Raw genomic sequence first — 27,910 nt, forward strand, 5'->3', positions numbered from 1 at the left:
CATGGAATCGATTAAACTTAATAGGTGGTTTATATTTCTTCAGTGTACCAGAAATAGCAGAACCAACTGACATGACAGCATCAATTCTTATGAAGTAGTGTGGTCTAATATTTTTTTTTCTGGAAAAAATCTAGCGATTGTGCACAATTTTTTATTTAATAAAAAATAAAGAGAGCAAAATAAAAAGGCTAATTTTGGGTACCTTCTTGGAACAGCTGAAGCCATTCTTCTGAAAAACAGATGTGATCCAAAAGCTGTTTCTTTAGGCAGACAAGGCTAGCTGGGTGAAATATGTGGTGTTGCTTTTTGTCCCTACAGTGCCCCTTCTCCAATATCCCACATGACATTTCCTTAGAGGAAAAAGCGTGCTTCCTTTGCCACTCCCTTTTCCACATCAGGATTACAAGGGAAGGATTCTGCAGAAGCAAATCTGATTCAGACAGAACCAAGTGGATGCCTGAATTTAACATTTGAAAAAGACTTTGAGTTAACTTAGTGTATATGAAAGGTGCTAGATTGCCAGCTTTGGAAGCCAGACTCCTCTCTACTCACATAATTAGACCTTGTCCTCCTTAACTCCGCAGAGACAGATGTAAAGATCTGTATCATAGAAAGCTAAGGACTGAGCGTTTCCAGGGTACTTTTGATTGTAGCTGGGCATTTGATGTCACTCAAGATTCTAGTCTATTGGGTTGGGGGTTTTTTTGTGGGAGTGTGGAAAAGGAGTGGGACTGGAGAATAGTGTGGATGGATTTTTAAGGTACTAGCCTTGCAGTTTTCCTTTGCAGGGGTGGTCATGTTGTCTGTTTAAATTGTAGCCATCGTTGTGGCCCTGGAACGGTGTATGGATACTGTAAATTCACCTGATTTTTTGGGGGATGTTTACTATGATATTTGGGATGTTTAATACCAGACTGTAAGGACAAACAAGCAGGAAGAGGAAGAAGACTAGCTCAAGATAAGCTACTCCTCAGCAAATATGAGGGTTGGTACAGGACAAATGGCCGGGCTATTGGCTCCAAGGAGTCTGGCTCAACTTCCTGCTGAGTCTATCGGACTAGTTTTGTGCAGAAGGGCCAAAACCTAGGAACTGACAAGAACAGAGAAGCTTTGGTTGCTTTAAAGAGGCACCCTCAACAGAAGAGGTAATTGTTGGGGAGTTGTTTGGAGGGACCAGACTGACACCCAGGATCTGCAAGGGCGTCTCAAGAAATTATGCCTTTCTAGGCTACCGTCAGGGGATGGTAAATTATTTTGGTAAGATTAATAGATTCCAAGGCCTGAAGTAACCAACATGATCGTGTAGTCTGACTGCCTGTATAATACAGGCCATAGAACTTCCCCCAAATAATTCCTAGAGCATATCTTTTAGAATTTTGTACCATTCTAGTTTTGTAATCAAAATCTCTTGGATGCAAGTTATCCGGAGCTACTGAATTAAAAATGTCTAACTTTAGTATCTGGCTGCAGTTGAACATTGTCCTGAGATACTACTGATGGAATAGAATGAGTGTTATCATCATCATATATTATTAATACGGTTGTATTAATTTAGATGGAGTTAAAGGTGTTAATCTCACTCTGTCACTGTCGAATATTAAACAGTATTAAACAAGGTTTCATAAACAGAAACCTGAGCCTGGTCAGTACCATAGATTACTAAAAATCCTTCTTAACCTTTAATAAAAGAGACAGAAAAGATGGGAAAACTGTAAAGCATTTGAAATGTAAAATGTTAAGGCTTTCCTTTTAACAACATTCTTTATTCCTTTTCCATTAATCTGAAGAGAGTGGTTCAAAGACACCCCTCTCGCCCCCCAGTTTGACAGTCTCTTAGATGGTAAAGATGGTAATTACTTCCTTTTTGGGGAGAAGAGGAGAAGTTAGTTAAGATGAGCTGGAGCAGTTGCTGCTGCTGCTGCTGTTAAAATCCAGTTCTATTTCCTTGAAGGCCAAACAAGGCAAACACACACAAAATGGAAAGAAAAGAACAGCAAAGATAGAACATGCAGCTTCTGTCTCTTGTGTTAACTCTCACTTGCAAGCTTCCTGCTGGAAAAACACAGGCATGGCACATGGCTTTATTAGCCATTTTGAGACCTGGTAAAGTTGTACCAGTGTTGTCGTTTTGGGCACTGTATTTAGCTGCCTCTTTTTGATCACAGGCTTACAGCAGTGTTGTAAAATATATAATCTTGGCTGGCTGAGCCAAACTCTTTATTAGACAGAAGGAGAAGGAAAAGGAGAGGGATAGCAAAGAGAAGAAATAAAGGGGGATGGAAAAGGACACATGAGGAAATGTGGTATGATGAAGTCTCACGTCCCAGATGGTGTTCAGGATTTAGCCAGAGCCTGTGGAGGTGGCCGTGTTCTTCTCTCTGGGTTCTTCTCTCTGGCCCAGTTGGATCAGGACATCCCTTGGGATTAAGATGACAAAGGACCAGTGGTGTTATGATAGATACAAGGCTGCTAGGAAACAGTTGGTGTGGTAGTCATCGTGGTGAATTTCTCTCCTTCCTGATTTTTCAATCAGCCAGTGTCTGGTCTGTCTATCTGTATTTTCCCAGCAAATTTCTCTTTATTTTTAAAGGACCCCAAAAGGGAGGGATGGGTGGAATATCTCATCCCCTCATTATACTGTTCACCAACTAACTTCTGACATGCCAAGTTTGGTCCATTGATTTTTGGTCCCACATTTCTCTTATTACCAGCTATGACTTTACAGTCATAGTCCTTGAATTCCTAATTCAGTCTTTCTGTGTCTCTCTTGCACCTTTTCTCATCAATTCTTATCATCATAGGTTACTGTGACATTGTATGAACTTTCATTCACATTTCACAGCTGAGCTCACAATTAGGCCCAATTATTACAGCACTACATCTGTTTTTCTCCCAAATAGAGAACGCAAGTATTTATTGAACACTTCTGCATTATTATTGATAATTCTGTCATTTTCATCTACTAATGGACCAATACCATTGTTAGGATATTTTGTTGTTCCTAATATATTTAAATATATTGCTTCTGATTGTTTTTAATTATGCTGGTCATAGATTTCGCCTTGTGTCTCTTTGCTTCCCATATCTATTTTTTACAATTCCTAGATTCTAATTTTTATTCATTACCATCAACTTCCCCTTTCTTCCATGTGTTATGTTTTATTTTTTATAGTTGCTTTCATGTCTCCTCAATTGTGACTTTTTGAGCATCTAGTGGAGTATTCTTAAACAATTCCCAATTATTATTCACATGTTTCTAATTAAATTGTACCGCCCAGCTGATCTGGCTCATAATTGTTTTCAGCTTTCTGAAACTGGAACTTTTAAAGCACCAATTATGTATATTACTGGTCTAGACTTTATTCTGTTTGTGCATAATAAATGTGATCAAGATAGATGTATGCAGGCTGTTATTCCTGCTGTTAAAGTAAAAAATACTTTTAAGAAGCTGTTTGGTGACTATACTCACCACTGGTCACAGACTCTGAGTACCAAAGGGAAGAACCACAGCTGTCCAGACCCAGTTGGACCTTTTGGGAAATCACGATTGATACACAAGGTACTGTAGACCGGGACCCAGTCTAAGAATGTGGAATTCTACCCAGGAGATATAAAGACCTAGCATAACTAGCATGTCTCACTTCGACGTACTTGCGTCTACACAGCGTGACATCTTCACAACCCTATGTTGACAGGAGACACTCTCCCGTCGATGGTGCCTTCCGCCTTTTGGGGAGGTGGACTAATTGAGTCGATGGGAGCGTGCTCTCCCATCGACTGAGTGAGTCTACACAGACCCGCTCAATTGATGTCAATGCATCAATGCCTGCCGCCGCAGCAGTGTAGACATGCCTTTGGAATAGATAGTCAAATCTGAGGACTTGGTTTCATAAGATTACTTGCTTAGTAAAGGTGCACCTGAGGTATCAGATATCGCTGTCAGATTTATTTGGACTTGTCTTTGTGATTTGTTTGTTAATAAATGACAAAACTTTCCACTCTCAGGAAAAGCAGACTCTGTTATAGGCCCAGCAAACTGCTGTGAGGCTAAACAGACAATGGTAAATGAACAGCCCATCTAGAGAAAGGATACCATCCCAAATTTCTGTGTTTTGTAAACTGAAGGTGGGATAAAGCCATTTCTGTGGATGGGTGGAACTGGTGTGCAGGAAGAGTGGTATACAATTTATAAACTGGATGTGAGCACCATTCTTGAAAAATGAGAGGTTTTTAAATGTAAAGTAATACTTGTATTATAACTGGATGTTTTTGTTAGCGTAAGAACCTGTTTGGGTAATTAATTTTTTTTTTTATGGTTGTTAATAAAACAAACTTAAAAGATTGGCCTTGGCACAGTAAAGATGAGAGTTCACTCCTATCGTTGATAACGTTCACTTCAGATGACTTTGCAAATCCTAGATGAAATCACTTTGTTTCCTACTAGACAAGTCAGAGAGTGCACTGTATGTTCATTAACGGTAGTTGGACTCCTGTTGATTTATATAGAAGTAGGATCAGCTGTAACTAATCTGAGTATGTGTGAATGAATGTGAGCAAATAAATAAATGCTTCATTTGTTTGTTTTCCCAGAAGTTTATATTCACAGCATTACCTGATTTGTAACATAAAGTAGGTTGTAAAAAGACATGTTTAATCAGGTGATAGCTATGTATTTTTAAAGACTAGTACTGTCTCTAAAAAGTGAATTTTTATTTTACTCTCCATTTTAATTTCTATACAAGCAATGCATGCCTTAAGGGTGACATGCAGAAAAGTTTTTACAATTGTGTCTTTTTTTACTTTTTATTAAGAAGGCCTGAAGGGTTTTGTTTTTAATGTTTCTTCTTTGTGCTTTTACATAAGAAATATCAGATATGTCAAATTTGGGGTTACCCAATTTTGCTGGAGGTCTTCTTGAGGGAGGTGATAACACAGATGTGTGTTGAAAACTCTCAAATCTGAATTGAGAGTGTGATATTTAATCTTTAACAAAGACATTACATTCTTTCTCTTGCTTGTTTATTAGGCCATGGAAATAAATTAGATATTCACAAAAGCAAACAAAAGATGAGGTTTTCATTCAAATAGTTGAAAATACTTCCCCTCTTGGTTGCTCAGTGTTCAATTTCTAGTCATATAAAAATTGTATTGGTTACTATATTGCCATAGCGTCTTCCATTCTAGATAAAACCTGAACTTCCAAAATAAAAACAAGCAGATTTTTCTTTGTTTTTAACAAAAGCCTTATCAGCTGACTTGATATTTCACAAAGTAGCAAAAATAGGAACAAGCTGGACTGTTTTTTTCCTTTTCAGTTTACTTTTTAAATTCTGCAGTAGAGATATTTAAGAATGTGAAAGCAGTTGTGACTTAAAACCCTGCTTTAAGAAAACAAACAAATCCTTAATTGTAGTGTGTCTGTCCCCTAATTCCCTATTAGTTTTCCATCTTTTCATTTTCTGATTGATAACTATAAATTATATATTTTGGGTGAGTAAAATGCTGTCATAAATGTATGTGACTGCTCTTTGATCAGAAATTGAACATGTACTGGGAACTTAAAACACCTATTGATTTCATTGTTGTGCGAGCATCAGATGTGCACCATATGTGAGTTTTTTGAGCTTTCCATCATTGCCAATTTTCCTTAGCTTGTGATGTGCTTATAATTTGTTTGGCCATTGGAAAAGAAAGGATATTTGCCCTTCCCACAGGCGCTTAAAATGTGGTTAACTTACATATGCTGAAAGAACTTGTTTCTTTACAGGAAATATATTTATAATGGAATAAAGTTCTGTTAACACTGCCTTTCCTACAAACAGTGTCCCAAGCTATCAATGCAGTTACAGAGCTAAATAGGGATTTAATGTTGAGGCAAGGATGGCAAGACAAGTTTCTAGATGAGACGCTTAAAAAAACCGGAGAGTGATACTAAAGGGTGTTCCAAATGAAAGGGCCGGCAACAGGGAAAGTTCTTGCCCAAGGTTGTGACCTTGTGGAGGCTAATTTGGGTTACAGTATGTTTTAGCAATAGTTAAAAATTGACCCTATCTGTTAACTAGAAAACTAGCTAGCTGAAATCCAACAGTAATTACATGCTGCAAGGAAGCATGGGACCTGAAAGCTAAGCCTTTTGCTTTGTTCTCACGCGGTTGGTAGGGGCTTCGGAGCACTGCACATGAGGTCTGTTAGCCCCTTGAGGGACTGAAAGATTGATGGGGTGCAGATGTAGCTAGGTCAACTCTCTTCCTGTTGGAAGAAGACCGTCTGCAACATGGACGCTTTGAGTAAGGACAGTTAACCGAAGGGAGATGGGTGGGGGGAGGGGAGTTGAGAGGTAGAGGCAATGGAGAAAGAGCCTCTCTATTCGTTTAAGAAGCCTTGGTCACAGAGCGGTGAAAGTGACAGTAGACTCTTACTGGTACAATAACACTAAACTAATGTATTGTGTTTAAAACTTGGGCTTAAGAGCTATCTGCCTATTTCCCAGACTGGAAGACTCAGGGGCAGTCCTTTAAGGGAGTGCAAGGGTATGTCTTCCCATCATTTCAGCCCTGAAGTGACAAAGGTAGTTTTTTAGAGAACATCAATATGGCTGCTCCCTCCTCAGCATAGACAGAGGTCTGTGATGGAGCAAAAACTCTCCGCGTGTAGAAGGGGTGGGAGGCGGTTAAGCAAAGAAAAAGCATCATCAGTGAGGTCAGCGCAGGAATGAGTCATGGACGTGAGTTTTAGAAAAGGAGCTATGTCAGAGGAGAGGGAAGGAGGCTGGTTACACAAGAAGGGAGAGAAAATTCTATTGTCCCTATGGGGCAACAGGATAGAAGGTAGGAGAAGACAAAGGCCTTTCTGCAGGAGGTTGTGGACAGCTTGCTATGCTTGACTGCCAGGAAAATAATATACAAAAGCATGACAAGCAAATTCGGTACAAAGACAACTGAGATACCATAATTTGTGACTATTAAAGTTAGAAAGGTTGCCTGTCTATAGAGAACATTACACATCTGCCTCTATTCTGGGCTTGTCTCGTGCAAGTCTTTTTGTTGTGGGAGAAACCTAAAAACAATCAACATTCATATTCTCATTAAATGCGAGTATTTTAAAGCTTTTTATTTCACTCATTTGTAAACACAGTTGCATTAATTAAAAATATCTTTTATTATCATTTTATTACACAAGTGTCTACTTGACATTTTCCATATTGATTTTGGTTTATTTTTAGATCTCTAATTAATAGCAAGGATTTCACACTGGAAATCTTTTGTTAAAAGTGATGTGGTTTTGTGGGGGTGGATTGTGATGATATCCAGAGATTTTTTTTTATAAACATGAAAGAGTCTTTGTTTTCCCGTATGCTTTAGAAACTTGAGATGGAAATTTGTCCTTCCTAAAATATTTTCTAAGATTATGTCTACACTGCGTGCGAAATTCGTAGCTTGTGTATCTCCCGTCGACTACCTAACTTCTACTTACCGCAGTATCCCCATTATGCTGCGCCAACAGGAATGCCCTCCCATCGACCCAGTGTTACTCTTTTTGGTGGGGGTGAATTAGCGGCATCACCTTCCAGATCGATTGAGCGAGTCTCCACTGCCACTCAATTGATCCCAGAGAATCGATCTGGCGGCACTGACAGTGCCACCATCAGTGTAGACATAGGCTATATCTTGGCATGTGCACCTATTTTAATGTATGTTGCCATGTGATTGCAGGTCTGCTGGCATAAAATTTTGTTCAAGTATATTTTTATACTGATAATGCTGTTATAGCACTTTTTATCTGTCTCAGAGTTTTATGAGCGTTCATGCATTAAATGTTTCAAAAAGAGTCCTTGGTTAAGTGAATATTCACAATATTTACAATTTACAGTAAAGGAAAGACCTAGATAAGGCTGCAAGTAGAACCCAGGAGTCCTGTGTACCAACTAGACACACTCTTTTAAAGGAAAAAGAGATAGGTTAATGATTTATTTATTTATTTATTTTTTGGTGCACAAGAAAAAAACATAAGTTACATGGGCTTTCAAATTTACAAAAGAAGCCTAAAAATAAACCAAAATTTTGATGACCCTTATTTCAAATATTGATATATATTTGCCAAACGTATTTTACCACTTCTGTTCCAGGTGACATTTCTGTAAGTCAAAAGAATATTGTGAAAAATTCATTTCAATTGTGTGGTTTAAAAATGCCTTTATAAAAAGGTTTCAGCGTATATTTATTAAAATACTTTTTCCTTCTGTTACTTGCAGGTCAAATTGTATCTGGCTGATTCAAACTAGCTTTGTCTTAACCTAGCTATAGAAGAAAAAACATGATGCCAAACAGAGGTAACCTCTCCTTCTTCCAGAGCATTGCATCAGATATGAAATGAACAAATCAAGTGTTTTGTAATTCTACTGAAGACTTTGTTGGTTTTGGTACTGTAATTTTGTTTGCTCTGTAGATGGCCAGTTTTCAGTTCTTGTTAGTTTTATAATTTATTTTACTAACTAAGAAGGACTCATTGCCGTAGCATCTGGGGGCATCACAAACAAGAACAAATCTCAGTTTTATGTTTGTCCTCAGTGAGTAGCAGTATTGACCTTGTAATTAACCATCTAGTCACAAAAACCAGACAGGGAAGAAAAGAGAAGATGCTGTCTCTTTATGACGCTGTATAGCAAATACTTGGCTTAAAGGATGATCTGTGCACTGAAGGTTAACCAATTAAAGCTCTGGCTGACCTCCACAAGAATGAATTCCTTACACATTACCAAGTGCACCCTGCCTCTAGTTTTCATGAGTACATGTGTAGGGAGTGCCAGCAAGAGTTTCTAAGGAGTTGTGGCACATTCAGATAGTTATTACTGAAACAATAACTATTAAAAACCCATCAAGATCTGGTTTATGAACAGACAGCTAGATTCATCTAAGCATGTGCTGAAGTCCTATTGATTTAAGTGCTTTCCTTCTTTGAGTTGGGTGTGTTGAGGCACTGGCCTAAGATAAAGTATGGAAAAGCTAAATTCAAGCAGCTGCATGGAGGTATTTCTGACTTTTGTTTGTTTTGCTTGTTGACATTTGAAGTACAATGAACCCTTCATTGGTCTGATGAACAAGCATGATAATGTTCTTGAGTTTACTTGTTTTGGGGCAAATGGCTTTATTCTTCACGAGATTAAATGTGCCCCTTCGGTTGAAGGGTAGTAATGAAACAGTCCTTAAAATTACATTACTGTCCCTGAACATGTTTCTGTACTGCACTCAGTGGAAATTATGCAAAAATAGGATAACATTCAATGCTAATTTTGTCTAGTTGCATCATGATCTTGTTTGGAATGGTTAGTGTTTGATGTGAGATTAATTGAAGGTGTGAGAGAGATTTGGAATTGGGAGGGGGGTGAGAGTGGTTGGTAAGTACTATTAAGAATGGAGGGGTGGATATGAAGAATAAACTCCCATAATCACAAATAACTTTCATATATTTGGCCTGTGGGTTTTGAACTTTTAAACACCACTTATATAAGTGCTTAAACTTTTTCAGTGGGTTTTGTTTTATCAGACACGAATGGCTTTTTTTCTTTTTGTCAATCTGAACGTGGTTGTCACCACCAAACAAAACTTGTACAAATCTCGTTGAAGTTTTCTAACTAAAATTTCATATTCTAAGGAACTGTTTGGCTCAAAGTACCAACAATGAGATATGAAGCCTTTCATCAATAAACTCACTGGCTCGAATCCAGCCCAGATTATTAGTATTCAAAAGTCATTAACATTCAATGCTGACTGACCCAGTGAAATGATTTGCTGGTGTTGTCTTCTTTCCAGGGATCTACATGCTATATATAGCATGAAGGCATGAAAGGGTATGTGGTATCAGACTCTTGGGTTCAGTCTGGAGCTGCAGACAGTATCTTCAAAGGGATAACAGGGAAGGTCCTCTCATGGATCAGTAACTGGTTAAAAGATAGGAAACAAAGGGTGGGAATGAATTGTCATTGTTCACAGTGGAGAGAGGTAAACCGTGAGGTCCCCCAAGGAACTGTACTTTTAGCTGTGCTGTTCAACATATTTATATATGATTTGAAAAAAGGAGTGAACAGTGAAGTGGCAAAGTTCGCAGATGATACAAAATTATTCAAACTAGTTAAGTCCAAAGCTGATTACGAAGAGTTACAAAGGGATCTTACAAAACTGGGTGACTGGGCAACACAGTGGCAGATGAAATTGAACATTGATAAGTGCAAAGTAATGCACATTGGAAAGAATAATCCCAATTACACATCTATAATGATGTGTTCTAAATTTGCTGTTATCACTCCAAAAATAAATCTTGGAGTCACTGTAAATGGTTCTCTGAAAACTTCAGCTCAGTGAACAGCAATGGTCAAAAAGGCGAATAACATTAGGAACCATTAAAAAAGGAATAAAAATATGATTGAAAATATGACACTATGTAAATCCATGGTATCCCCACACCTTGCATACTGCATGCAGTTCTGGTCTCCCCATCTCAAAAAAGATACATTAGAATTGGAAGGGCAACAAAGATGATCAAAGGTATGGAATGGCTTCCATACAAGGAAAAACTACAAAGATTAGGGCTGTCCATTTTAGAAAAGAGACAACTAAGGAGGGAGATATGATCAATGTCTATAAAATCACGAATGGTGTGGAAAAAGTGAATTGAGAATTGTTATTTACCCTTTCCCACAATTAAAAAACCAGGGGTCACCCAATGAAATTAATAGGCAGCAGAAGAAGTACTTTTTCACACAATGCACAATTAACCGGTGGAACTCACTGCCATGGTGTATTGTGATGGCCAAAAGTATGACTGTGTTGTCAAAAAATTAGATATGTTCATGGAGGATAGCTCCATCAATGGCTATTAGCCACGGTGGTCAGGGATGCAACCCCATGCTTGGGACAACCCTAACCTCTGATTGCCGGAAGCTGGGAGGGGAAAACGGGGATGGATCACTCCAAATGCCCTGTTCTGTACACTCCCCCTGAAGCTCTGGCACTTGCCACTGTCAGAGACAGAATATTGGGCAAGATGGACCATTGGTCTGATCCAGGATGGCAGTTCTTATGTTCTTAACCATTGTGTGCGTGTGGTGAAGAGGGATGAGATAACCCTTGCCAGTTCATTGATTTCAGTTGGAACTGCTGGTACACAACACCTCTGAAAATTGGGCCCATGACTAGTCTTGTGCCTTCACAAGACCATTGTTGCTTGAAGGATAATCATTTCCTTAACTTCAAATACAGCTAATTCCTTGATGTAGCCTGCCAAAGAGCTGCTTTAAAGGTTAAATGAGACATTTTACATCAGCCACAGCCAAGTTCAAGCCACCTGAGGGTTTTCTTACTCTCTGGCAGTGGTTGATGCTATCACTGACTGAAGCAGAGCAGAGCTGCATTCCTTTTACTGCTTTAGGTTTTAGAGATTTCCTTTTTAACAGCAAGGAAGCTCAGAATTCTTGGGCTGCAATTTGGGTCTTGACACACAATTGAACAAAAAAACCCCCAATTTTTCATCTTGTGATCTGTTTGACTATGTATTTATAAATTGTAATTCTGAACACGTGTTCTCTGAAGGACGTGGGATCTTAAACAGTTTTCTGTATTTATAACAAACTTGATTCCGCTTTAATTGAATCGATGGCTAACTTCATATTTTTTTTTACATCTTAGACTATATTTTAAATAATATTAATGCTTATAGAGAGCTTTTCATCTTTCAAGGTCTACAAACATCAGAGAACTAAGCCGCAACACCATTGAAAAATAGTTTGTATTCTCATTTTACAGTGGGGGAACCGAGGCAAGGGGATGATTTGTCCACATTCATATGGGACTTTGATCCAAAGCCCACTGAAGTAAAAGGAGGAAGCACTCTCATTGACTTGAGTGAGCTGTGGATCAAGCACATTGTTAATAGGTTGCACTTAGTCTCTCTGTTTCTCAGTTCTCTATCTGTAAAATGGGATTAATTGCACTTCCCAACCTCACAAGGGTTTTGAGAGGATAAATAAATGAAAGTTTGTGAGGTGCTCAGATACTATAATGATCGGGATCATATATATATATATATATATAAGTGTGCGTGTGTATCTATCTAAAATAGATAGGGGTGGGACTAGAATTCATGGGTTTGTGTCTCCTTCTCCTTCATTCTAAACCAGTGGTTCTCAACCTTTTTGGGCTCAGGACCCATTTGTAAATGTTTATGGTCCTTTGCGACCCAATCAATAGTCTGAGGGCGGAGGCTCTGGGATGGTTTTGGTCAGATCTTGCCTTCTGGAATCACCCCACAGTGGCAGCTCCTGCGGCTCCTGTTCTGTGGGGCTGGCTGGGCTTGGCTCTCTGCTCCAGGTATTGCAGCATCCGGGGTTGCAGTGCTGCTCAGGTTTGGCCCCACTCCACTGACTGGACCAAATCTGTGTGAGTGGAGTTGTGACCTGGCTCATGGGGTTGCAGTGCCACACGCTCAAATTTGGCCTACCTGGACTCCTATCTAACCCTGACGTTCTAAAACCCACGACGTTGCATACCTAGAGAAGGGAGATGAGCCCAGCCAGCCCCCTGGGACAGGAGCCACAGGAATTGCCACGCAACCCTGCGAAACATTTTGGCGACCCAGTTTTGGGTCCCAATCCACGGGTTGAGAAACCGTTCCAAACCACACCTTTAAAAAAACACTGTTAGAAAAACTAGAGGCAGTGTTTCTCACGGTTAGAGCACCAGAGTGGGTGTCAAGGGATGTAGATTCTTGTCCCATCTGTCACTGATGTGCTAAATAACCTTGGGGAAATGTCTTGAATGCTCTCTGATTCAGGGTATATCTACACTGCCAGCTCCTTGGAGATGGATGAGTGGGATCATTGAGCGGGCCATGGAGACCCATTCAATCAATCCCAGAAGTACTTTCCAGTTGATGCTATTAATCCACCTCCCCAAAAAGAGCATGGCTGCGTTGACCAGAGGGCGTCTCCCATCGACGCAGCGTAGTGAAGACGCCACAGTATGGCAATGTAAGTAAGTCGACGGGAGATATGCAAGCTACATTACGTAGCTTGCGTATCTTCCGTTGACCACCACCAGCAGTGTAGACCAGGCCTCAGTTTCTCTCTCTGTCAAATTGGAATGATAAAGTTTACCCACCCACCTTTGTAAAGTGTTTAAAGTTATATAATTATATTATTAGAAACAAGTTACTTTTCATGGTATATTAAGCATATGAGATTTTTTTTAACTAATTGAGGGGGTGAGGCTTACTCATGTATTTGCTGAAAACTAATTTTTTCCCTTTTTTCCTTTCTCACACAGATTCCAATAAGATTATGGCAGAGTACAGCCACTTACAAAACCAGCTGGAATTACAAAATACTAGTTTAGGGAAAGGCTCTGTGGTGAATTCCTTTGAAAATGATCTCCAGGATATTATGGATAGCCTCAACCAGAAGAAATATTCATCAAGCCTTAAATTTAAAACAAATGGGGACTACTCTGGTTCTTATTTAACCCTGTCACAACCTGTGACAGCTAAACCCAGTCCTTCATCCAGTGGTAAAAATATACACTCTGCTACCAAAATTCAAGGATGTAAACCTGTTTCTTGCGAGAGCCCTTATCTTTCGGACAAAAGTGTCTCTGTAAAGCATATGGGTTCCACTTCTCCATCCCCCAGTGGGTACAGCGTAGGAAGGACAGACTTCAATATTCATGCCAACAGAGAAAATGAAAAACCCTTTGGACATGCGGATAAGTTTCACTATTCAAAATATAGTCAAAAAAATAAATCGTGTGACAATGTCTTCTTCCCAGCAGTGCTGGATGGGAAGAAGAATTCAGGCTCTCTTCTTGCAATGTGGAATGGAAACTCAGGTAGTGAAATAATTCTTTCACCTGTTAGCCATTCAGGAGCAGCAAGCATGCCATCCAGCCCAAAGCAAGGCCGAAGGGTGCATATTCAAGACAACCCAACCCTTCATTCAAGACCAGTTAAGCATCAGGAGGCCATGACTGAGACTCTGGGTTCAAGAACTAGAAAATATCCTGGTGGAGCACTGAGTCATATGGGAGTTTATAGTCGTTCTCTGCCCAGACTGTACAAATCGACAGAAAGCCAGCCGATGCCATTAAGTTTGCCGCCAAGAAATTCTTATGGTAATTCCAAAAGAAAAAAACATGGAGAAAAAGATCTACCTCAAAGTGCATTAGATACTGATAATTACCTTAATTTTTCTTCTTGCAACTCAGGGATGTCCCCATATACAAATTCTGTGTCTGACACTAATTCCTATGTTAGTTCAACTCTTAGTGTTCCTGAAAGTCCTCGCATAGCTAGGAAAATGCTTTTAGCATCTTCCTTCTCCCATGTTTCTGATGATTTTGATAGATTTGGACTCTCAGGGACAAGTCCTAATAATTCTTTTTCCCCTGTGGAGTTTGACAGAACATTCTCTGTCAGAAGAAACTTTTCCACTAGTTCCATGGAGTTTGATGAAACTGACTTGGAAAGCTACAGACAGACACCTACCTTACGGGAGAGAAAGAACAGTATTAGTTCCATTTCTGGAAGAGATGACCTAATGGACTATCACAGGAGACAAAGGGAAGAGAGGCTTAGAGAGCAGGAGATGGAACGACTGGTAATTTTTCTTTTCCTTTTAGTTTTCAACAGTGCTTAATGTTTGCAAAACTAACTTTCCAAATGAAACCATGAAGAGTATTCAGCAGATGCAAAACAACTGCTGCTGTTTTTTGAAATTCAAATACATGACCTTGTGTGCTGGTGACTTGTTGTTTACTATGCCAGTCTCTAAAATGAATGGTTATATAGTATGCTGCCTCAACATCTCAGATAGTATAATTCAACCATCTGAAAAAATGTAGGAATCTCACAGAAATTATGGTAATTCATTCTGTGGTCCGGCCAAAATATCTATCTACATAAAACCCACAAACTGCATGGCAGGAATCCAACACTCTTCCCACCCCCCCAAGTTGATGGCACTGTTTTGTGGTAACTGGGTAAAAAAAAAAAACCCAACCAAACCTATGTCTCCACTATAAGCTGTTTAGGGTCATGCTTCAATAAGCTTTTTGCTAAAGGAATCAAACAACAAAATTATCTGTTACTGTATATCATTATGTCCAGGCAACACTATTTTCCTTGCTTGGTCAAAGCTTTGTCTCCTGAGTGTCTTCATCAAAGCATTGATTTCTCTATTTGTTGTTTGTTTCTAGTGATCAGAAAATGGGAGAAGGGGGGAATCTATCTCCATTTTGTGGCACTTCCAAAATTTTTGATGCAAGGCAGAATATTAAGATTATATAATGCTTCAAAAATGAAAGGTAAAATAATTAAAGCTGTACTGATGAATCAGGTAAAACTGAATAATACCCAAAAAGAAGAAACTGAAACAAGCTCTTTGAAAAATCAAACCTTTCAAAATGTAAATAAAAAAGAAGTTTTGTATTTAAAAACTTCCCCAAGAGAACATTTAACTTTTTGCCCCCAAATACTTTTGCGCTTATAACAGAGTAATATGCACCCTTAGTTGTAGGGATCATATAAGGTCTTATGTAAACACACAAGTTGCATTGATTTTATTCCATCAGTTTAGAAATTGAGGTACTTAAATGGGTGCAGTCCCATTTGTAAACACTCTTGACTAGTTTAAAAGTGACTTTATATGGGTTTAGTTTGTAGGTTTCTTACACATTTTAGCTAAATTAAACTAAGGCACTCTTAAACCGATCTAGTTATATGGGTGCAACTTTTGTGTGTAGACAAAGCCTAAAACCTGTAATGGAGTTTACTTGATTCTGGTGTGTCAGTTCCTGGCAGGACAAAATTCAGAGATGCAGAGGGAAATTTGAGGAAAGAGTGGCTGGCTATTGAATCCACAAATACGCTGATCCAGCAGCCACAGATAACCACATAATGAGTGTGTAGGGGGTCACGGCCTGTATTCTAGGCCAAGCTGAGAGCGGCCTCTAATTGAGGACTGGATTCTGTTCAACTTTTGCCCTTAAATCCTGTGTAGTTCCCCCCCCACACACACACTTCATTTACATGAGATTCATGCCAAGATAGAGGCATTAATTTCATCCTTATTAGCTATTTAGAGATACTGAAAATTTTATACTCCAGTAGGTATACTCAGAGTTAAAGTCCATTGTTATTTTAAAAACCAAAGCAAACAATTTAAAATTTGGGTGCTGTGCTTGAAGTAAGGTACCTAAATCCATAGGTAGATTTCTAAATGAAACTAGCTAGATTTTCAGAGAGATTAAGGGCCTATTGATTGCCATTAAAGTCAGTGAGTTCTGCAAACAGAGCTAGATGGACAACTCGGGGTGGGGGAATCACCATTTTAACAAAAAAAATACATTTTTGGTGAAATGTTTTTGAATAGAAATATTTTCTCCCATTTTTTGACCAGCTTTAAGTGTGAGTTGTCAGTACTTCAGATAATGGGATGACTTATTTTGGTGTTGGACTTGAAGTGCCCAATGTGGAACATGTTGATTTAACATTTGTACTGTCTTTAGAACCTTTGGCTCCTAATACTGGAGGACTTTCCACTAAACCGTGCTACCAGCTTTGAAAGAGAGAGATATTCAGTCACTGAAAAATTCAAAATGGTGCAGTTGTTTTGTATTTTTAAGAGGATTAAGACCCTGGATTTTTGGGGGGATGCTTCTACAGTTAGTACTGCTGTTCTCTTGAAAGTAAAATGCTAATCTAAAGATACATTCTGATTCCATTTTTAGATGAGATGACTAACTCTTTCCTTTTATTTAGCATTCGCTTCTCCCAGCTTAATACTTCCTTAGAGTCCTGATCCTATAAAAGGAGAATTAGCCTAATGCTTTCTCAACATGCTAAAATGTTTGAAAGATTGACTGTTTTAGGTGTTGTCTGACTTACTCATGAAGGAATTTTCTCCTTCTTGGTTTAGTCTTTTTTTCCGAATCCTGCAAAGTATTACTTTTTGAAGTCATCCAGTTAAGGATTGGAAATCAGGACTGTCCATTTTTTTTGGTGATTTGAGAGCTTGAGTAACCAACATAATCAGTTAGCTGAGCCCTGGCAGGAAGTATGTATTTGTAAAAGTACCATTTCTTTATGTCCTGGGCTATAAATCAGTGTTGAGTCTCCAAACATTCAGGGCCTTTTTCAGAAGGGCTGAGTACCCACAGCCCCTTGGGACTCAAGTTTGCACACCTGCTATGGGTACTTACCCCTTCTTTTTCCTGTTTGACAGAGTGAAGGTTTGTACAGCATGTTTACTGCAACAAAAATGATAGATAACCAAAAACACATTGCTAGGTTCAAAGTACTGAGTAGAAGCGTGGGCTGAATGGCTTAAAGGCAAATGATTTGGGGGAATTGATTTTTGTCCAAATATTTTGACCTTTTAATATGAGATAAGCCAGATAGAAAGTGTTTAGAGAGATTCAAGAAATGCAAACATCTGTTTAGAAACAGTAGCTTGCCCTTCAGACGTAATACTTTAAAGACTCAGCATAGTTTGGCCCACCATTTTCCTTTGCACTAACCCATTTTTTTCTTTTCTTTTTATGTTTATGATTTTTTTAAAAAATCTGTGAAACTGCTTTTTTGTTTTTGTTTGCTTCCTTACATAAGATGCACAGACTGTTGGAGAATGTTAAAACTGCAGCCTTTGCTAGTCCCTGAACATGAAACTAACTAGTCTACTTTTATTGTTCACAGAGAGTAAATCACAGAAGCAAACAAAGAGTGAAATATCCATTTGAATTTCTGCAATAATTTTAGTTTAGGTTTTTAAACACATCTGCAATCCTATAGCACTGTGGTTTATGAATATTTAAAGGGAAGACATATTAGACAAATAAGCAGGCTGTTAGCATTCATAAAATACTTGACTACTCACATGTTTGAGAATGACATAAACCCCAGTAGTAGTACATATTGAAGATAGTATACAATCAATCGGCTGAATCTAATAAAAGCAGGGAGAATGAATGGCAGTATTGATTGAGATACTGGCTGCAGTAAGGAATGATACCCAAGCTGACGGAGACAAGTTGGATAGATATTAAGGACAATCTAGACAAGTTGATGCTTAGGTGCTTCAGATTGGTGACAAACTTGTTTGATATTGTCTAATGCTGATTTAGAGGCAGTACAATATTTTACCTCTAGGTGGAGCCAGGTATTTAAAAATTACTATTTGGAATTATGTAAAATATTGTCCATAGCCCATCTATTGGTATGGATCTGTAAAACATACTTCTCTGGGTTAAGCAGCCTTTCTGGAAACCAGGAATGTATTCACAATGGTGCTGAAACAATTTATATAGGGGGGTGCTGAGAGCCATTGAACCAAACTGTAAACCCTGCATATAATAGAAACCGCTTCAAGCCAGGGGGTGCAGTAGCAGTAGCACCCCCTGAACCTCTAGTTCCAGCACCTGTGTGTATTCCTGAGAGATTTTAATTTAAATGAGCAATGAATTAACAAGCAATATGAATATGGAGTTGGAGGAGAACATATTTCAAGGGACATGTTTCTCCCGCAGTTTGCTGAACATTTAAACATGATCAAATTTTATTCTGTAAATAGGAAATAAAATTAGGTTGAATGTAGAAAGCTTGTAGCATCATAATGGTGATGTGTTATGTGTTTGTGTGACTTGAAAAGAAATAAACATAGGTTGGATTTTCAAAGCAGTGCAGGGGATTGACCCACACATCATCCATTAAAAATAATTATAATTAATTTTACAGTTAAATTTAATAGAAAATGTCTGGCTCAGTCTTCCACACTGCTTTGAAAATTTCAGTCACATTCTTTAAATTATTACTTAGGGTCTCAAAGCATTATAAAAAATATTAGCTAGTTACGTCTCGCAAACAGCCCTGTAAAGTAGTTGAAGGCTAAATACAGATCATTTCTCCCACTGCTTATATTTAGCAATCTTTGTGGTGTTACAGGGCCGTTGTTTAAGAGCAATTGAATTTAATTCAGGAACACATCAGGTTGAAATCACTAGATGCTTTAGATACACAGGCTGTAATTAACCCTGGTATCCTTGTGAATTTCCATCTTCGATCGCACCCTACTTTTGAAAACTAGTACTACAGGATTTTTAATTATCAGAAGTGTTAAGGAGGACATTATTTTAGGCCTTTTCCAAAAGAGGCTTAAAATGTAAGAGGCCTAAATGTAAGCCTGTGGCGGCTGGGAGCTCTAGCTCCTCCACACTGGGCTAAGGTGGAAAATGCCACTCAGGAATCTGTGACTTCCGTGATCTCCATGACGTAACCTTATCCTTACCCATGAGGGAAAGGTAAAAAAAAAACTTGGCATGTTTATTCTTGAGAAAAGAAGACTGAAGGAGGTGAGGGCCTGATAACAGTCTTCAAATATGTTAGAGACTGTTAAAAAGGGGACGGTGATCAATTGTTCTCTGTGTCCACTGAAGGATGAGAAGTGGTGGGCTTAAACTGCACAAGAGAGATATAGGTTAGATGTTAGGAAAAACTTTCTAACTATAAGGGTAACAAGCTCTGGAATAGGTTTCCAGTTGTGGAATCCCCGTCACTGGAGGTTTTTAAGAACAGATGGGGAAAACTGTCAGGGACCGTCTAGATTTTACTTGATCGTGGCTCAGGACAGGGCGCTAGACTAGATGATCTCTCAAGGTCCCTTCCAGACCTATATTTCTAGGATTCTAAGATTGCTCTTTCTGTCTTCTGTTTCCCATAGGCTTCTGGGTGCTGCAATGGGGGGAGAGGAGGGTGGGGAAAGAGGTCTTTCTATCACCCTGCCCCAGTCTCTCTTTGTGAGTCTTTCTCCCCTTTGAATAGCTCCAATGTACATACTGTTGCTGCTCAAAGCACCATGAAGCTGATATGTTTGTTGTTGGTTTGTTTGCTACTCATAAAGTTCTGAAGGGTAGTGGTAAAAGCTCTGGTCAGTTTTTATTCTTCTGCTACTGCTTGGTAAAGTTCTGAGCCATATCAGAGGCACTGGAGCAATCTTGCCTGCTAACAGTGATAGGCATTGCTGCATTGATTAGGCTTGTTAACTTGACAATTATTAGGGGTAGAGACTCTATATTTTTAATGGAATCTTAGATTCTGTAGCTGCTAATGGCACTTTCCCTGAAAAGCTTCCTGCTATCTATGGCTGACTCATCAAGAGCATTTTTCAAGTCCTGCCCTGATATTGTGATCAGACGACATTATTTTGCGTTTACATAATTCATACACCTGCCATGTAAACGAGATGCACAGAAAAAAGGAGTAGTTGAAGTGGATGCCATGCCTTCCTGCTATCCAGTATAGCTTCATCAGTGCTAACAATGGTGTAAGTGCTAGTGTAATATGTGCACCAGAGTTGTAAAAATCACTTTTCACAGCAGGTGGCATGGTGGTTAAAAACACGGCAGATGGTGTACTCTAGTAGAAAGAAAACTTAGGAGCGAAAATGTATTGAAAAAAGGCTTAAAAGTCTTGATTCTAAGCCTCATGCACCTAATGTAAAACAGCACAATCCAATTTGACATATTTTATATTTTCTAGTGTCTAACCAGAAAGTTTAGCATGATGCATTCTTTGCATAATTTAGTTTAATACATTTTTATCCACATCCCGCCTTCTTTATCTCTTCAGTTGCTAGGATATTTTCTTGGCTTGCCAGTTGCTTTCAAAATTTATGGCTTGAACTTGTGAATGCAGGTGTGTTGGAACTAGAACAAGTTGGCTGCAAGCAAAGTGATGAGAATAGAATACACGAAATAGCATCAGACAGAACTTCCTGTATGTAAGCCTCTTAATACACTGCAGCACATTTTGAAATAGTAGTGAGATAACTTATTCCCCTCTTAGTTGTGCGGTAGTGAGGACAGCAAAAGACTCTATTTTTGGTACTGGACTTAGGCATTTCCTTAATGTGTCCTCAAATATAGAAGTTCATCGGGAACTTTCTGAAGAGTGAGAGAGATTTTTGCCAAATTTGTGCTTTTTCCCAAGCTTTAGAGAGAGCTTTTTGTATTGCTAAGACTTGCAAAGATACCCAAAATAACCCTCCCTACCATCAGCTCACAAAGTGATAGTTTATTATTGCTCCCATAAAGGAGTTTCTTAGCTTACCTTTTTAGCTAAGATAAAATGTAGTTGTGGTTTAAAATCAGGTATGTCCTGTATTGACAAAGCGGAAGGATGATGATGGGAAGACAAGAAATATATCCTGTCATTGCAGAGGGGATGGGACTCTATGTTCCAATATTGTCTTTCTCTTTTCTAGCTCTTATGACAATAGCATCAAAGGGCCAGGCCTCGCCCAGTGGCAACTGCAAGAGATACATAAATGTTGGAGTTCCTGGCCAACTGTTGCGTAGTGCTTTAGGCATTGGGTTGCCTACCATAAAGGTAGAAGCTAGGAGGAGGTGAGAATGAATGGGTTAGGAGAATAAGGACAGGCTTGCAGGGTAGTTGCATAGAGGGCTTTTGTAGGATGGGGTGGGGCGTCATAAGTTTGGAGTTGACATCTGTTTGCTGAGTCTGCCACCTGCCTTACGGAAGAATGGATAAAAATTGCTGTACCAGATCAGGCTAGGTGGTCCATATAGTCCAACAGCTTGTCTTGGACAGTGGCCCCAGTACCAGAGGCTTCAGAGCAGGGTGCAAGAAACTCCATAGTGGACAACTGGGAATAAACTACCCAAAGGGGAAATTTTTATCTAATACCTGTCACTTATGCCCTGAAACAGAAAGGTTTAGTTCTTTTTTTGTTTTTTTTTAATATATACGTCTGTTCTCTTTAATGTAACTGTGGATGCTCTCATCCATGTAAATTTGTAATCCTTTGTTGAATCCTATTAAAAGCTAAGTGCTTGTTCATTTGTGTTAAGATTTATTACACTCATATTGCTTGTTTCAGGGAAACCAGAAAGGGTGTCTTGCTCTAACTCTTCTACTTGGTTCTTGTTTCTAATTGCCGCTGACTGAAGTGAGATACGATTACAAGAAGTTAGCTATCTTGCAAATTCTGAATTTGGATTTACTGCCAGGTAGAACTTGGAAATTGAATAAACCTGTAGTAGTTCTGGCAGGAGAGAGTTTCAGAGGAGGTGTTGCTGTTGGTTTTAAATCTGCTGAGTGATAGTCTAGAGGTGTTTCCTAGAGATAAAATGAAAAATTTATAAAAACCTTATTCATTCATTTTGGTGTTAATGCAAAACATGAAGCTGTCTTAATGAGGCTTTTTATGGTAAGCAGTTTTCCAGTTACAATCTTTTCTCCCTTTTTTTTTTTTTTTTAAAAGGAGCATGAACTTAAGTTATAACATAGTATCTTTTTTTTTAAACCTGATAACTTTGTTCTGAACTTAAGAAATTCTGTGTAACATAACAAAACTGTTTTTGTTTTAATTTTTTTAAATGGTTCAGAAAATGGTGTGACTCCTTCATGAGCTTTTATAACTTAAAAGTTTGCTGGCAGAGCAATAAACCCCCGTTTTAGGTTCTGTTCAGTTTTGGTCAGCCTTTGCTCATGACATATTATTTTCCTTCTCAATCTCCTAAGAATCAAAGGTGGGTGTCTGCAGATGTAAAGCAATTTACAAACTTGGTGTGGGAGTGGGGAGAAGAAAAGGGAAACAAAAGTCAATGAAACAGGAAATACAAAAAAAGTATAAATTGGTGCTATGTAAAATCAGTGTAGTCATTTAATCTCTGCCAGGAGCATAGCTAAAAGTACAAAGTGGATTGACACATCTTTTAGAGAGTAAGCTCTATTGGGCAGGACTATTCACGTTTTGATGCTATTGGAAATTAATAATAATAATAATTAATAATATTTTTCTGTGGTGAAAAGGGAAATTTGAAACTCGAACATGGGATCATCTTGTTTAATGGAGAACAGCTTCTGTGTTCTCTATCTTACAACTCACTTTTGACTCAGTTGTTTTTTAAATCCCTTTTTATATGATATTTATATATATTATGACATTAAACTATTACACTGATTTTCCATTAAACCCTTTTATACAGAAATTATTTCCCATATTTTAGGATTTCTTGAACTTTTGTTTCCTCTGCCACACCATCAATTTATGTTTATGTATAAACATATATAATACTTTATTCCTAGAATGTTAAAGGTACAGAGGAAAATGGAATGACTTAAAATATTGACATTAAAAATAATGAACCTCTGTGTAGCTTTGACGTTTTCCTTGCTTGAAATCTCTCTGTTAAATTTAGCACCATCTGTTTCAATTACTAGGAGCGTCAGCGGCTGGAAACCATTCTCAACCTGTGTGCTGAATATGCCAAACCTGATAGCGATCCTGCTGCTGTTGCCACTGTTGCTGATGTTCAAAAAATTAACAAAGAACTTGAAAAACTTCAGCTGTCAGATGAAGATTCTGTGTTTGACGATTCTCAAATGAATCCAGAAACAAGATTTAGAATCCACTTGAAATCATCAGCAAGCGATTCTGATTTCTCAGAGTGTAGTAATCTCAATCGAAGTGCTGCTACTTTCCTTTCCTCTAGAGGGATTAGAGCTGATGAACACTTCAGTGACAATATGAAGACTCCAGCTTTAGCTTCCTCTGCCTTCTTGAAGGCTTCCAGTGAATCTTCTTACCTAAGTATCATACCAAAGGTAAGACTCTTAAGAAGTGAATATCTCATAGTGGGAACTATTAGTTGTAGTCTTCCACTTGATTTCTGTTTTCATGGTGGAAATCACAAAGAAAATAGCTTAAATATAAGGTTTTAGTCACACAATACATCTATTTGATCCAGTATGAATCAAAATGTTGGTGATTTCATTTACTATGAAAGCTATTTATTTTAAGTACTTTTTCCAAATGATAAATAGTTCAGGAGGAGGGCTTTTTTTGGGGGAAAAAGATTGGGTGGAGGGAGTGTGTTAAATCCTTGTCTCTTAACCTTTCCAGACTACTGTACCCCTTTCAGGAGTCTGATTTCTCATGTATTCCAAGTTTCACTTCACTTAAAAAACTACTTGCTTACAAAAATCAGACATAATACAAAAGTCTCACAGCATGATATTACTGAAAAATTGCTTACTTTCTCACTTAGTCTGTATAAATTTTAGTTTGCATTGACTTCGCTAGTGCTTTTTATGTCGCCTATTGTAAAACTAGGCAAATAGCGAGATGAGTTGCTGTACACCCTGGAAGACCACTGTGTATCCCCTGGGGTACGCATACCCCTGGTTGAGAACCACTGTGTTAAATAACACTATTATATTAATTAAATAAGCAGAGTTTCAAAAGTCCTGTAGATTGGGTTTTATGAGCAAAATTAATTTAGAATTGTTGTCCTGTTGCGACTTACCATTTTAAGTATTCTGGCCTATTGCCAGAAGAGGAAGAAATCATGTAACTTTTCTCCTCCCTTTGACTGAAACTTCTGCCTGCTGTAAAATGACCAGATTTTTCTGGCCAGCTAACCAGAATACTGTAGTTGTAAAGTGGGTGGAAAAGAATTGCCTGGCTGAATTTACTCCCCCATCTCTTTTCCTTATTCTGAACAAAGTCATTGCTCCAATCTGCATGCTGCCTCTTGTGAAGTGTACTGTGACAGTCTATGTATTCACACACCACAAAATCCGTTCCAAGGATATTCTCTAATAGCTACTTCAGAATATTCCCCATTCATTTCACAGTGTAGGCTTGTAAGTTAAAGGGGGTGCTCCTTTTAAAAACATAAATTCCTTAATGATGTTACTAATAACTAACACTTCAAAAATTGAATTCATATTTTGCTATTCATTATGTCTGTTTACTTTTGGGGTGCTTTCTTTCAGACGGAACAGTGATAACCTAATCTTCTACATTTTTGCATTGTAGTTCATTTTACCTGTAAATTGCATTGCACTGAATAAATGTTCTAACTTTCAGTGGTCTTGTAACCAGTTTGGATTGAATGAGCAAATTTAATTTTGAGTTATTTTCATGTAGAGGTGATCGAAACTCAGAATTTCCATTCCATGGAAAAATCTGCCACTTTTAAAAATTAGAAATTTCCTATAGAAAGGAAATTTAAAGAAAAAAAATGTTTCAGAAAAACCAAACCGTTTTTCTGTTTGTTTTTTCAATAAAACCACAAGCCCCATCACTCCCTCTCCAACTCCAGGAGATTCCTCACCCGGACTTTGGAGATGTAGGAGTTTCTGCCATGGAACAGAGAGCCTGGAAGCCCTGAGAGCCCTGGTTCTGCCTGCATATCAAGAAAAGTTCATTGAAACCAAACATTTCCATGAAACGTTTTGGTTTTGATGAATCAGCATTTTCTGATTAAAAAAAAAAAAAAGTTTAGTTGAAAAATTCCCAACAAGCTTTGTTGGTATGTTGAGACTAAGAGTTCAAGCAATCTGGCCTGGGCCGAGAAGAAGAGGAAAGAACTAGAATCTTCTCTCTTTCTTTCCTCCCTAAAATGTCCAGGATAATGCAAATGTTTCTGTTGGCCTCAGGTTTTTAAAGAGCTTATTTTTTCAAAGAATAAATTCTCAGCTAAAACTGACTTGGCAATTGTCTCTTTTAAAGACCAACTCCTAGTTGGTGACTTTGGGTTTTATGGTTGGTTGGTTGGCTGGTATTCTGCTTATTTGGTTTTATTTTTTGTTTACCTAAGAAAGTCTTCATTGCATTTGTTACATGAACCTTTCACAGTTGTAGTGGCATTAAAATAAATTACATCAGGTGGTAACAGGAATATCCAATCAGTTACAGTATAACTTGATCAACATTTCGTTATCTTAGCAGCTAATCCATTACAACACTAACTCTTTAGGGATTCTCAAAATAAAGGAGATGTCAAGACACAACTCTTCAGTTTAATCATCACCTCATAGTAGGGGATCTCTCACATTGTCTTCTTGATGATGGCTTCTGTTTATAGCTTTCATGTATTTTTATGTCTCTCTCCTTACCCCTTTGGAGTAAGGGCTACATTAGCTTAATTCCACTTAAATATAATTCATGTCTACAGAATATCTTCTGTTTGACTTGTTTTTGTGCATGCATAGTTAAAAGGGGATGTCATTTACTTTAAAGGAAAGAAAGAGGGATGCTTTTCTAGAACTCTTTCTGCCGAGCCTTTAGGAATAAGGGTATTTTATGCAGAAACCAATTTCCTATAATTATGCCTTATGATACTCTCTCCTTTTTTTTTAATCTGAAATTTACATTAAAACACTTCATGTGCAAGTTATTGTGCTCTTGAAACTCTTCCATGCTCATGACTATTACTTTTTTTCCATAAATGAAAGATCCTATTTTTAATCTCTATTGGGAAGTTGAAATTGAAGACGTTATGTCAGCATTAGCCAAACAGGATACCGGACAAAAAGAGGCTTTCCTGCTAGGATTACTAGCACTAGTAAGTAAGGAATACCATTCATTCATGGTAAAGTGTGCTCTGCTAAAGCCAGAGAAGAGCAGTAACAGGCACCTGAGTGTTAATGAAATGTAGTTCATTGTTCTCAAATATCAAGGTCAGATTTGCACATGATCTCTTGTTAAAATGTCTGCCCTCAGAATAGTAATTAGGTAGTTGAGCTTCACTGGGTTTTGAAGAAGGCCATATGGTCTAACAGTTAAAGCAAGGGACCGAGAGCCAAGATCTGATTCTAATTCTGTCTGGAGACAATGTGAATGAGTGACCTTACAAAGTAATTTTGACCCCATTACTTCAACCTTTAGAAAACAGGATAATTTGCGGAAGCACTTTGAAAACTAGCTACTATTTCAGAATTAGGTTTTCCTGGGTAAAATAAAATCCAAAAATATTAACACGGTTTTTTATATCTGTCATAATTGTCCAATAAATGAATGAGGCAAGAGAGAGGGATTTTAAAGATTAAGCTCGCCATGCTAATTGTGCACTCATCTTACTTACCAAAGCTGTTCATTTTGATAGTTGCTTATGAAATGTTATAATATCCTTCCAGGTTTTTGTTATATATAGAACTGACGTATACTTTAAAAGGAGAAATTTGTCATCCTGTATCTGTTTTACTTAGGAAGAGAGAACTTTGGCTTGTTACAATGAAAATAACACATTGTAGGAGGTACCTGAAGAATATAGCTAACAAGAAGAGTTAAGGAGAAAAGATTTCATATATGAAGTTCAGTACACAATGCTTAGAAGTGAAGTGTCAATTAGCAGGTATAAAAACAGCTCTTGACAATGTGACAATTGTGTAAAGTTGTTGAATACAGAGTGAGAGGAGGAGGAAAATGTACATCTTTAGAATTTTATTAATAAACACCGTCTAATGACTAATTGCAGACACCAGAACACACAAGGGATGAGGAAAGAGGACAGGAGCTTGGTCGGCTGGAGGAAGAACGCATAGCAACACTAAATAACTTAGAGGAACTTGAACAGAAGATCAAAGATTTAAATGATCAGATGGATGAATCTTCAAGAGAGGTATTAACAGATGGGGTCTCCTGTTTCTTTTCACGTTTTGATTTTAAATGTCCTGCTTATTAAATATCTAAAATTGTATATATGTATGTACACGTGTACATATACATGTATCTTGTTCTGTGTGTGTGTGTGTGTGTGTGTGTGTGTGTGTGTATTTTAAAAATACACAGGAGTCTCATGAATTTACATAGCATTCAAATCTTCTGCCTTTTGTACAAAATTAAGTGCAGTATCATATTAACTGTTATTTCCGTACTGTGGGGACTCTTTTCTTCCCTTGAGGAGGCTCGATAACATGATCTATTTGGCCTTTTCTAGCTCTAACTACTATGACCCTAAATGTAATTAGAATAGATCTGATTATTGAATGGTAGATGGATTTATCTGAGTATCTTGTCTCACTTGGGGAGAAGCCATTTAAAGGGTAAGGATGTGAGATAACT

General features: G+C 38.1%; 1 protein-coding gene across 7 annotated transcripts in view; it reads left to right on the plus strand.

Annotated features, from left to right (window-relative positions):
* Nucleotides 1–27,910, plus strand: part of PHLDB2 (pleckstrin homology like domain family B member 2) — a 101,355-nt gene that overhangs the window by 21,089 nt on the left and 52,356 nt on the right. For all 7 annotated transcript variants that reach the window (XM_067546225.1, XM_067546226.1, XM_067546228.1 and 4 more), the window contains 4 exons: nt 8,252–8,329; nt 13,317–14,641; nt 23,281–23,664; nt 27,324–27,467. In XM_067546225.1, coding sequence (XP_067402326.1) covers nt 8,314–8,329; nt 13,317–14,641; nt 23,281–23,664; nt 27,324–27,467 — 1,869 coding nt within the window. In that variant the 5' untranslated portion in view covers nt 8,252–8,313. The remainder of the gene's footprint in view (nt 1–8,251; nt 8,330–13,316; nt 14,642–23,280; nt 23,665–27,323; nt 27,468–27,910) is intronic.

This window comes from Emydura macquarii, unplaced genomic scaffold (assembly GCF_026122565.2).
Source record: "Emydura macquarii macquarii isolate MOO-44397 ecotype Brisbane River unplaced genomic scaffold, CSIRO-AGI_Emac_v2 contig_1119, whole genome shotgun sequence".
Taxonomy (NCBI): Eukaryota; Metazoa; Chordata; order Testudines; family Chelidae; genus Emydura; species Emydura macquarii.